Genomic DNA, 13247 nt, shown 5'->3' with positions numbered 1-13247 from the left:
GGAATCCTGATGATTCCAGTCACACCGTTGAAATAGCTAGATATTTTCTAGATTTTACGGAGTCTCTACAGGAGTACCTCCCGATATTTCCATCATAGATTTTCTCGATTGCTTCCATAGTTTTTCGGTGGATGCTTTTCAGAGATCCATCCAAAGTACTTTCAAGAATTTCTCTTTGTGGTTTTCCAGGATGGCTTTCAGCCTGATTTCGGAAAGATTTTGGCAAACATTCTTCCGGGGACTTCTCCCAGAGATTTTTGCAGGATTTCTATTAGAGTTTCTCGCGGATTTCGTCCGTAGTTCCTTCTGGAGGTTTTCACATTTCATTCTGGTTTGTTATATGTTTCTGAGGATTTCTTCTAAAGTTCCTCTGTTGATTTCTCCAGGTCTTCCCCAAGTTTCATCGAGCTCACTTACGATATTAATCCGGTAGTTTCTTACAGGGAATATCGGGAGAGAGAGGGAGATACGCCGGAATGGGTCTTCTGCGAAGACCCGGTAGAAACAATGAGAAAAATTTCTGATGCTTAAAAAAACATATCATGGTAACATTCAACCCTCGACGTGCATTGGAGTCTTTATGGCGCCTAAACATGCACTAGGTCAGCAGCGAGGTGACCGCAAGCTAATGCACGAAGAAGGTAAATAAATACCCAATTAGAGGCTTCTGTAGAAAGCCCTAGAGAAACTAAAGAAGAATCTACACGATGGACATCAGAAGAAATACCGGGAGGAACTCCAGCAAAAAAAAAACGAGAAAAACTCTTGAAATTTCTTGGAAATGAGTCTAGTTTTAATCTCAGAAATAGCTCCAATAGAGACGCTGGGAGGAACCGCGGGAAAAGCTCCTAGGGAAATCCCAAGGGGAAAACCTGGAGGAATCACGGAAAATTATTCAAGAGAAATCTCGAGAGAAATTCTAAGAATTATTCCCCAAGAACATCTGAGAAATATCCTGAGACAAATTCCTGTAGAGATTTTGGGATAAAACATGGGATAAATCACACGAAAACTTCTTTGGGTAAATTGTAGACCACAGAACTCCAGAGCAATATCGGGAAAACATCTGGATGAAATTCTGGACAAAAATTCCGTGGGATATCCGTGAAAGGCGCCCATATAGTTACAGCTATTCAGCATGTCATGCTGAGAGTGACGTGTTCGATTTCCGGTCGATCCAGTAACTTTTCGTAATGGAAATTTCCTAGGCTTTCTTACGCAAAGATAGTAGTAAATTGCTGCGTAATGGGTAGTACGCAGATCGCAATAAATTTCCTGGCCTATCTCGATGCGTGGAAAATTCAGGCAAGGAATCGCTCAAGAAAAAATAAAGCGTTGCTTTATTCCGGATCCTAGTACGGAGCTGAAACGAAACGTCAAACCAAATGGGGCTTGCTGTGTTAAATTTCTTGACCATTCACGGTCACGGAAAAATAATGCACTGAACGAAAATTACTTAAGCGATTCCGTTTGAAGTGCATACCTCGCATAAGCCATGATTTCCTGCTTATTTTGAAATGTTTCATGATTTTGCGAATGAAATAATCAAAGATTGCCTCTGAAGCCGACCTACTGATACCTGATTGACAGAGGAAGCTCTCAGTTCATAACTGTGGAAGTGCTAATAGAACACTAAGCTGAGAAGCAGACTATTTTCTAGTGCACTCTGCCAAGTGATAATGCTGGGCTGCTTAAGGGAATGTTTGGACTTTTTTATATATGTGTATTTTAACTTAGGCTAATACTACACTCTGAAAGTCTTAATAATCTGTGACCAAAGATCGAAAAAGAAAACGTCAAAAGGACAAGAACCCGAACATAAGTCAGTACTTGGATACCAAAAGGTGTGAACACTTAATAGTATGTAATAAGAAGTAAAATACCCAAACCGAATACCAATAAATTGTATGCCCAATAGGGACCACGTAGACTTTTTGGGGGGGGGAGGGGGCCCAGACAACCAGTAATCGTATAAGATGTTGAATAAGATGATAACGTGGAGGCCATATGCGTGTATGCCTCCATTTGGGCGCATGTAAAATGTACGCATATCGCCTTCACTTTAACATCTTATACAATCACTGGTTGACTGGGAGCCCATAGTTTGTTTTGTATGGACAACAGATAACGAGGGGGAGGGGGGTCTGAGATGGCCAAATTTTTGTCTAGGGGAATTGGGGGTAATATGAACACCCTAAGCGTTTGTGATCATTTCCAATAGAAATATGACAAAATCTTTATTTTTCACCCCGTAATATCGTAGATGGCAATATATTCAAAGAGTTCTGGAGGAAAATATTAATAAAAAATACAGTTTTCTTACATTATTTTCGATTACAAATCATGCAATAAAACAGAGTCATAAAAAATAGTGTGGGTAAAATGAACATTCGATGGGGGTAAAATGAACATGTCTTCAATAACAAGTTTAAATGTATAATTTCGATATATTCAAGTGTAGGCCAACAAATTTAATACAAACTTTATATGCTACACTTTTAAAACTTTTTATATATAATTTGGAATGTGCTGGAATAATTATTTGTAAAAAATGTACTAAAACAAGCGATTTTTCGAATAAACATCTTATTATATGAGCGCAAAATACTTTTTTTCTTAACTTTTTGCACTAGTTGTGTCAAAATATGTGCTTTAGATTTCAATATACCGAGTTTGCACAAAATTTTATAAAAATGGGTAAAGTTTGAACCAGCTGTTCATTTTACCCCCAAGTCGTTCTGGTTTTAAAGTTGTTCTAAAAATTGTATTGAAAGCGTAACCTATTTTTTTTTCAACTGAATATTATCTTTTGGAAGTACATTATTGGAATATGGGATCACACAAGTCTAAATTTGCGAAAAATATACGAATTGACCTTAATTCAGATAAGCTCAATTTTACATCAGAGCACATTTTTTGTGTGGTTTTTAATATTTTCGTCATAATCAAGTGGTTTGTTCAATTTTTAAGTTCAAGATCAGCAGAAGTATAATGTTTTACGTTATCACACAGCATTCAATCGTTAAAACATGCAGAAATACGCTAATTGCTGTAAAACAACACCCTGTTCATTTCCCCCCCCCCCTGTTCATTTTACCCACAATTCCCCTACGTGGTTAATGAACAGACCCATACCAAGCGAATAACAACTCAAGCTATTACAATAACGAACGAATGATAGGCTGGCTCTAGTGCCTATTGGTGCAGTTTCAGATTGCTTTCGACGTAGAGAATTTTTCCGAAGACAAAACGGTTTTATCTGCATTGGATTTCAAGATAGAGAAGCATAAACTGAAATTGACAACCAGCGCCAACAAGCGGTAAAATTACCGATTAATTAACCTGATTATTCTTGACCGTCTAGACAACTTTGCCAAAGAGACCATTATTCCAAATAGACTGGAGCTTGAGAAATCGCAAGTTATCAATTTTGAGCAGTGCTTGAATCTGAGTGAGTATGAAAAATACGATCAGTTATCAGCGCCAGCCACCACTACGAACGAACAAGCGAAGAGAGCAAAGAAAACTCGGGCTGTACTAACTGTGACCGCTGTTCCTCATTGATCAGTTGACTCGTGTAGCAAATTGATTGGAGATCATTCGTTCTCGCTTGCTGAGGCAAAGGAGAAATTTATTTAAAAAAAAAAAACATTTTGTTGGTAAAGGGAATGACGCGTAAAAGTCAATATTTCAGCTTCCATCTCTAACACAGCGCAACATTTTTTTGTCTCAAGAGCAAACTTATGTGTCTGTGATAGATTTTGGGCCGCTGAATCCGAATCCGGGCTCAGATTTGCTCCAGCACGTCACTATTTTGAGCTACACAGCAAAAAATATGAAACTTAAGCAGCACGTAAATTGAAGATTAACTGAAATTTGCTGCAGAAAAATGTAAATCACCAACATTGAACGTCAGCCGAGCAGCCCGCTGCTGGTCAGATGGTTTGTTTACAGATTTTAAAGCATATTCGCTTTAAATTTACATGCATCTGCTATAAATCATGCCAGCCACTCTCCGTCATTAGCTAAACGAACGGCTGCTCGGAGCTGTGGCGGTTGCCCCGTTGTCTCTCTCAGTACTCTCTGCAGCAGCCGGAGCATGTCGGGAATGCGTGCAATATTGGTGAAGCAGTTTAACTTTGACTGTCTGCTCTTCAACAAGTTGAGATAGCCGAGAGAGCACGGGCGTGCTACTCACACCCCAAGGATCTGAGTTCTATTCTCGCTCGGAGTTCAAGTTTTCTTTATATTTTCTCACAGATATCTACAATGTAATTTTAAGATCGCACAAAGATTTCCATCATATATGACGGGGTCCTTTTGTTACATTCGATCCGTCATAATTTTACAGGTTTTTTTCGAACTGTGTATACCTCAATTTATAGGGCAAAATATGGGATTTTGGGCTTTTTTAACCGCAAGCCATTAAGCATGGGAATATATTTTTTAGCAATCAAAGGATAAATTGGTCAATTAACATCTAAATTAATGATCTAAGCAAAATATTTCGTTTTACCAAATCAATTTTGATAGATTTAAGCATTTTATGTCAGTATGTAAACTAGCATGCAACTTTTGGAGGGTCGCTTGTATGGGAAATATCGTACCTAACATGAATCGCTATCAAATTCGATTTGGTAAAATGAAATATTTTGCATGAGTCGTTAATTTAGATGTTAATTGACCAATTTATCCTTTGATTGGTTAGAAAAAATATGTCCATGCTTAAGGGCTTGCAGTCAAAAAAGGCCAAAATCGCATATTTGCCCCATAAATTGAGGTATAGATCAAAATTGTGACGTGCTGGAGCAAATCTGAGGCCGGATTCGGATGCAGCGGCCCAAAATCTGTCAGAGACACATAAGTTTGCTCTTGAGACAGACCAAAAGTTTATTTTTGTTACGCTGAGTAATCAAAGTCGCACTTATAGAGCATTTGTAGATGCGTCGTTTCATGCACGGAGATGGTCGTTATCTCTTTTGGCTCAATAGTAACAGGTGCTTTTCCTAAAATAAAAATCAGTTTTTTGAAAAAGTAATATTACGGGTTGGAGTAAACATAAAAGATATCTTTTGACAGCATTCAAATGAAAAAAAATGTTATAAAACATATCGCAAAATTAGAGAAGTGTTAATTTTGTAATTCAAGAAAAAAATTGAAGAAAAGTGCCTATTATCCCTAGAAAATCATCAATATATTTTGAACGGAATGACGTAACAACATTCTCCGCGCACGAAAATGTGCGTTTTTGTTCTCTGACGACTTTGATGAAAAACTTGTAACAAAAAAGATAAAACGAAAAAACAATTTGTTCTAGCGTCACCCTATGAAAACTATGGGAATATGCTCCAAATTTGGTCAAAACAGATTACACTAAATTCTTTTTTTACACGATCTTTTTTTACGCGGTTTTATTTTACACGATTTTTTTTTACACGATTTTCTCGAAATTACGCGATGTGCTTTTGGAAAGATTCTTCTCTCCTGGTCGCTATTTACTTCCGACGGGGCTCAAATTTCTACCAGAGATCTCTCTTATCATCCTTGATATCCTGTCAAAATTTTAGGATGATCCGATAAAAAAAGTTTTGAAAACTTTTTTTACACGATTTTTTTTACGCGGAACAAAAAATCGCGTAAAAACAGAATTTAGTGTAAACGCTTTATCTTTTTTGTTTCAAATTTCTCATCATGTTGCACTGAAAATTTTCTCAAAAAATAGGCATTTTTTAATGTTTTTTTCTGGGTTCGAAAAATAACAGCCCTTGTTTTATAACAATATTTCTTCTTTTGAATTCGTGCAAAGATATTTTTTATTTTTGTCACATCCCTTATTATCACCTTTTTAAAAAACTATGATTTTTGAAGACAAAAACCTGTAACTATTGAACCAAAAGCAAACAACGATCGAAACGACGCGTTTTCAAATGCTCTACAAGTGTTTTTTGGGCGACTTTGATGAGAAATTAGGAACAACTTCGTAGAAGACCATACTTGTCTAAAAAATCATTTGAAGGCGCGCAATGCATCTTTCCTCGTAAATCTTGTTCGTGGAACACTGTTCACTCGTACTGATGGCTAGATTAACTGAAATTAATTTAAGGACACATAATGATGTTTTCTGTTAAAAAAATAATTGCTACTCATGCAGAGCAGCTTAATCTTGTAAATAATTCATGGAATGTCGGGCATACTTTCACTGAACCGGAGTAAATATTGGTAATACGACCCCGGTTGTCCACATTTTTCTTGGTTATACTAGCTAGTAGCTACCGCTTTCGATTAAAAAGCACCGGTCAAAGAGAAATAAATTTTCGAGCATTGATTGAGTGTTTTTACTACCAAATGTACACAGCAACTACTTCTGCAAACCGCCTGTATCGGCCAGATTATCAACTATAATTTGATGTTACGTGGCATTGTCTGATAGATATATTCTACTACAATACCTTTATCATAAAAAGTATGGATATATACCAAAGGAGGAAATAGAGCTTAGTCGAATTCCACAGTTGCCACAGTCCAAGTATGAGGATTTACCTAATTGAGAACAATAGTGGCACCACCGTGCTACTTCCGAGCCAAGCAGTGTCTGAAAATGCACCCTCAGTCAGTTGGATTGTGGAAAACTCATGTGTGAAACAAGCAACTGTCGGAGTCGAGGTGGAAAGGATCAACAGGACGACCACCGCATTGGATGTCGGATCGGTGAAAGGCTAATCTGCTGGCAATGGCAATCGTTCGTAAACGTATCCGCATCGGTTCTGTTTATGATTTTCCTATAGGTGGAGAATTGTGCATTTTGCGGTTTGCTGGATGTTTTCTAAAGCATGATAAAGCGACGTGAGGATTGACGGCATAACAGCAGTGGTGCAAGTTGATTGGAGAATGGGAGATAAATCGTCACTACACATGTATCTGGTATATCATAGGTATAAAGAACACCGGAGAGGAAGTCTGATAAATGTGCTCAAAGCTTATCGTACAGTTCCGTTTAGTATTACTTTTTATTCAAATAGTTATGCGTACAACAAACGGGGAAAGTGCATGCGGAGGACGGTCCTCCTAGTGGTGCTCGTGCAACACTCGTTCGTTTTAAAAGGCTGGGAAACGTTTGAGGTGCCACCGGACGATGGTCTGCCCTAGATACCCGAGGAGAATCGTGCTCCGGACACTTTCCCTGCTCGCAATAATTACTCCTAATTAATTAGTTTTCTCTTACACAGCTTCACTCTAAGATTTTGCATCTTCTACGCTGCTGCTCGTCATATTTATCTTCTGTATATATTAGTGGTTGATTATCCATCTGTCTCCATTACACAAACAGCGAATAAATTAGTCGTATCAAAATCCACTGGACATCAGAGAATACATTCAACACGGTTTCACAAAGTCGAAGTGCTTAGCTTCTCAACATCCTGGGCTTTAAATGTGTGTATTGTATGTGTGTTGACTCTATTTTTGTGTGGAAAACATCTTTAAAGCGTCGAATAATTGATAATAAGTTGCCTCGATATAATTCTTTGTTGTCTCATTAGCTGCTCTAGATGTATTGTAAGGTAATCTATATGTCGCATCGACTTTCACTCAACTTATGGCCCTAAAACAGTAAAGAATAAATCTGAATAACCTAGACAATATTTTCTCTCTGTTTTTTATGTAATAATAATTATTATCATTTATCATTATCATTATTATCATTATCATTAAATAGTATATTCCTTGTCATTCAGGTGTAAAACATACCTCATTTCTCAGTTTCAACTAAAGCTTTGACCGTTAGACCAGAATTTCACCGCAAACATAAAATGTAAGTCACTCATCCCTAAAATCCTTTAAAACTCAACCAATATTTCTACAAATATACTTCTCCGTCGTTGAGCTCAGCTTTATCTCGCTCAGAAAATAGCGCATGAACCAGATTTCACCATAAAATACAGTATTTTGTTACCAAACTCGGTTGTTTTTGTTTCTCAGCATGTGTGTCCGGTTTGCCATAAGTGTCCTGTTGCCGTAGGTCCTCGAAGTTTATTAGCTCACAGAAGAAAATCCAATCCGCAATCCATGTAAATCAGCAGCCAGTAGACGAGTGCGTTGTCAGTCCGATAACCACAAACAGTAGCGACCCCAACACCCCAGGACCCCAAGGCGATAGATGCTTCCAGCGGTGGTCATTTCCATCCACCGAAAGCCTCCATCCCCCATGGTGGTCCAAGAATTCCAAGAAGTCACAACCGGTAGTGGTGGTGGGGGTGGTGCAAATGCAGAACGATGACGGAACAAGGTCATTGGTCATTCATCCCCACTTCTGGAACAGACCCATCCGTTGACACCGACAGTTGGAGCCCCACAGGTTGCACCGACAGGAGCTGTTGTAGCAGCAGTCGTTCAGCCGGTGGTCGCAGGCTCCACCCCGTCGGATGCAGGACCTCCGGTGGACGTGAATCAGGGAACCAGCGCGTCTGCGGAAGGAGAAAAAAAGGTTTTGGAATAACCATTACATGTAAACTGTTTGTAGCTAGCGAATGTTTTATTTTTTTCTATTACAATATCAAAAACTGATAGTTACACAGACATATGGCGTCTAGAAAATTCTTTGCTGCTTTTATTATCCATTATATTATTGTTGACAGTTGACCACATTATTGCTTCTTGAAGGAGAAGAACGCTACTTGATAAAATATACAAGTTGGCATCAATATTTTTTTTCAATTTAGTAAAACTTGGAAAATTTTCTCGACTCCCTGGCATAATATATCATTGTGCTTGCCCCACAATATACTAATTCATGCATTGGCTGGCAAAGAAAGCCCTCAAATTAATAACTGTGGAAGTGCTCAGAGAACACTAAGTTGGAAAGAGGCTGGCCAAGTTCCAGTGGGAACGCAGAGCCATACAGAAGAAGAAGAAGGGTCATCAAAAAGTATGTGCAAGAAACCTTACTCGTCGTATTTAGAACTTTTCGGCCTAAAGACCTTTTTGGCCTAACGACCTTTTCGGCCTTGAGACTTTTTCGGCTTACAGACCTTTTCGGCCTAAAGACCTTTTCGGCATAAATACCTTTTCGGTCTTAAGTGTTCTATCCAATAAGATCCAGAAAGCCAATAGAAAGAACACGCCGCGATATAGGCATACCCCTATGAACGGAGTGTGAATTCCGAAAAAGCTACCGATCGATAGAACTTGTGAGGAAAACAAAACAGGCAGTCGGGTGCCTGAAACTTTTAAAAGCACAGGTCGTACGGCAGAAGCACCTTTTCGGCCTTAAGAGCTTTTCGGCCTTAAGACCTTTTCGGCCTTAAGAGCTTTTCGGCCGAAACAGCTTTTCGGCCTTAAGACCTTTTCGGCCTAAAAACCTTTTCGGTATAAGGACCTTTTCAGCATAAAGATTGTTTCGGCCTAAAGCCCTTTGCAGTCTAATGACTTTTGCGGTCTAACGATTTTTGAGGCCCAATGACGTATTCAGCCTAATGACCTATTCGGCCTATTTACACGTTCGGCCTAATGACGTGTTCAGCCTCATGACTGGGCCGAAAAGGTCCCTATTCGGCATATTCAGCCTAATCACCTATTAGAAGAACACATTTTTCCGAAACCGTAGCATATTTTTATTTGTTTTGCTGTGAATGCAGTCAAATATTCCATTCAAGTTGCGTTACTTAAATGGAGGGCGTAGTATAGGGGGATTAGGGGCATAATGGACACCCGGGGCGAAATAGACACCCCTGTTTTTGCGGAAACCATTGACTTTTATGTAAAACTTTTAATGCATAAGTGTAAAGGAATAAGTCGTTGATATATTTTTCAAAAGTATTATTTATATTCCTTCAAAATAACCAAAATATCATTGAAATTGAAGTATGTTTTTCATATGGTGGATTTCTTATAATTTGGAAGCAGCAGCAAATAAGGTATTACGAGTGTTTGAGTGTGTCCACCATACAAACAAGTGAGTTGTTAGCTTATCTACATGTATACGCAGATTTAGCAATGGATGAAGTATTATATTTTTGAGCAGAACTTACTGAAAATAGCAATTTCAATGTTGTAGTCGATTCGGGGCGAAATGAACACTGGCAATTACGAATGGATGTACGCGCATTGCATACTGTTAGGCGTTTTAGAGAGTTTGAAAAAAAAATAATCCGATTATTTTAGTCTACAATTTATTTAATTAACTTTGAAGTTATGTTAACTTGTCTAAGATGGAGTATTATATCTGTGGTATTGATCTCCGTAGGCAAATTACTTAACTGGTCGATATTCTCGAAGATACAGCATTAAACATGCATGGGTGTCCATTATGCCCCGTACCTTTCCTGCCAGGCCCAAAAAACACAAGTTTTTCAATTCATTATTTCTTCACAATAATGACATCCTAGCATCTGTAAATGATTGAAATACGTAAGAAACAAGTTAAAGTTGTAAGTTTTTGTCTGTTACACAGGCCAAACATACTCATTTGCTTAGGGTGTCCATTATGCCCCTAATCCCCCTATTTTACTTTAATTCAAGGTTGCGGCCATTTATTTGCAAAGATTTACATTCATTTTCATTTATCTCAGTTCAGAAGCATGCTCTCGAAAAACAATGTATGGATGAATTTAACCTTGTAGTTTTATCTGAAAGTTTTCCGAATAACACTGGGGTCGCAAACGAATAACATTGGGGTCGTGAGCGAGCTGTGAAGGCAACTCTCCACGCGGTGAATGTAAATTTCATTCACGCTGTGGAAAGTTGCATTCACAGCTCGCTCACGACTTTGGAATGCGTGTGTGACCCTTATGTTATTCGGCAAACTTTCAGATAAAACTACAAGGTTAAATTCATCTATACATTGTTTTTTGATTGCATGCTTCTGAACTGAGATAATAGAAAATGAATGTAAATCTTTGCAAATGAATGGTTGTAACCTTGCTTTAATGGATTCGACTTAAATGGAGGTTCAAGTGTACGAGGAATTCAGAGGCATTTCTTAAAAAAAAAAGACACGGACAACGTCTTCAGCTTTCGGCTGTACAGACTGTTTTAAACTTAACATTAGACAACGGACAACGGAGCATGCACCAGTGGAAACGGGGAAGAAACTTTTCTCACGAAAAGTTTCAACGCCTGAAGCGGGAATCGAACCCTCACCCCATAGTATGGTGCGATTATAAGCTTGGTGACCCTAACCGCACGGCTACGAGGCTCCACATGGTATTAAGAGGACCTCAGGAACGTTTCAAGGGACTTTTAGGGCAATTCAAGGGATCCCAGGAGTCTATAAAGGGCGATGCCAGGGGTTCGAGGGGTCTTTCAAGGTATTTCAGAGAGTCTCAGGGAATTTCAGGAACATTTAAAGGATGTTTCTAGAGGTTTTGGGGGTGTTTGATAGCATTAAAGGGGCGTTTCAGGGGGTTCATGGAGCCTGTTAAAGGCGTCGAAGGGGCTTTCAGAGGCATTTTAAATTGGTTATGATGATATCAAGAGCGCTTCAAAGGGATTACGGAGGTTTCATGGGCATTCAGGAAAGGGTCGTTTCAAGAACACCTTCAAATTAAGGGGTATCTCAGGGGCGTTTCAAAAGATATTGTGATGGGGTATAGGAAAATCCTCTGCAACTTCCTGAAACGACGCATGTCAGCAATTCTATTGATATTTACTTTTTTAAATTCTCCAATTACTCCCCAGGAAATTCTTTTGGGAATTATTTTAGTGAAGACTTTCGTAGCTCATTTGCCAATGACTCTGGGAACTTCTTCACATTTTTTTTTTTTTCATTTTACAGTCATTCTACATTTTTTTGTTTTTTCTTCGTCGATTTTTTGGACTTTCATTATCTAAGTATGCTATTCGGTATTCCTTCGCCAATTCCTTCAAAAACTTCTTCGGAAATTCTTTTATAAATCGCTTCTATAATTTTATTGAAAATCCTTAAGACAATTACTTCTAGATTTCTTCAGTAACTATGTACGGCATTCCTGCAGCACATGATTTTGGAATACCTTCGGCAACTACGATGTTACATGGAAAATTTATTTGGAAATTTCATCAGCAATTCGTTGATAAATTTTGGAAATTTTGATTATTACTTTGGGAGAAGTTCTCAAAGTTCGGTAATTCCTTTGGAAATTAATTCGGCAAATTTCTTAGAGATTTCCTTGTCACGGAGATTCTACGGTAGTAACATTTAAGAATTCTTACTAAATTATTTTCAGAAATTTCTTTGATGATTGCGGAAAATTCTTTAAGAATTTCGTCGAAAATTTTTAATTACAAGTTTTTCCCGTATATTCCTGTAGGATTTCACTAGAGATTTCTCTAGTAATACCTCCTAGGATTTCATGGAAATTTAAACTATTCCCTAAATTTGTTTAGGGATTTCGTTAGAGGTTTCTATTGTGATTCTTTCAGCTAGAACTCTTTGAAGAAGGCCAAGAGGAGTTGCAGGAGTAAAACCATGATTAGTTTCTAAAGTAATCCATGAATAAAAAATTTTAGAGCAATTCCAGGATGAGTCTTTTGAAAAATCTCTGGAAGAATCTAAGGCATTTCTGGAAGTATCCTAGGGAAACTGCCTAAAAGAATCCCAGCAAGAATGCCAGGAGAAATCCCTAGAGGGATTCCTGCAGGTATCACAATAAGAAATTCCCGAGGAGACCTATGTATGAGGTATTTATGAAACATTAGAAGCAGCAGGAATCGTTTATGAAATCCCAGGAGAAGTTCCTGGATGATAGTCAGGAGGTGTTCCTGGAGGAATCCAATGATAAATATTTAGAAAAAATTCCAGGAAAGAATCCCTACAATAACTCCGGGAGGTATTACAGTAAGAATTTCTGGAGGAGTCCTAGGAGGAATTTCTGGGAGAATCCCAGCCGGGATAGTTTGAGAAATCCACCTGAAATTCCTGGAGAGACCAAGAGGAGTTCCTGGAAGAATCATATGAGAAGTTTAAGAAAGAATCCTTAGATAAAAATTTCTGGAGGAATCACCGGAGAGCTTCTGAAGCAATCACAGAAAAATCGCACATTCTAAGAAGGATTCCGGGATGTATCATTGTAGAAATCTCAGAAAAAAATCTAGGAGAAATTGCTGGATGAAACTATACAGGGATTTCTAGAGAAACCCCATCAGAAATGCCTGGGGGAATCCAAAGAAAACCTATTGAAGTCCCTGCAAGAACTGGTACAGATATTCTGGACGAATCTATAGAGAAGGCCCTGAAGGAATAGCAGGAGGAATTTCTGAAGGAATCTCAGGAA

At 38.4% G+C, this 13247-nt stretch overlaps 1 protein-coding gene across 1 annotated transcript in view; it reads right to left on the bottom strand.

Annotated features, from left to right (window-relative positions):
* Window positions 1-6983: 6983 nt before the first annotated feature.
* The window catches only part of LOC109408115 (uncharacterized), a 228702-nt gene continuing 222438 nt past the window's right edge, over window positions 6984-13247 (bottom strand). The window contains exon 3 of the mRNA XM_019681334.3: window positions 6984-8462. Coding sequence (XP_019536879.1) covers window positions 8297-8462 — 166 coding nt within the window. The 3' untranslated portion in view covers window positions 6984-8296. The remainder of the gene's footprint in view (window positions 8463-13247) is intronic.

The sequence above is a fragment of the Aedes albopictus genome, chromosome 2 (genome assembly GCF_035046485.1).
Source record: "Aedes albopictus strain Foshan chromosome 2, AalbF5, whole genome shotgun sequence".
NCBI lineage: Eukaryota > Metazoa > Arthropoda > Insecta > Diptera > Culicidae > Aedes > Aedes albopictus.
The sequence above is the reverse complement of the archived record's forward strand: the minus strand, read 5'-3'. Positions and strand labels throughout refer to the sequence as shown.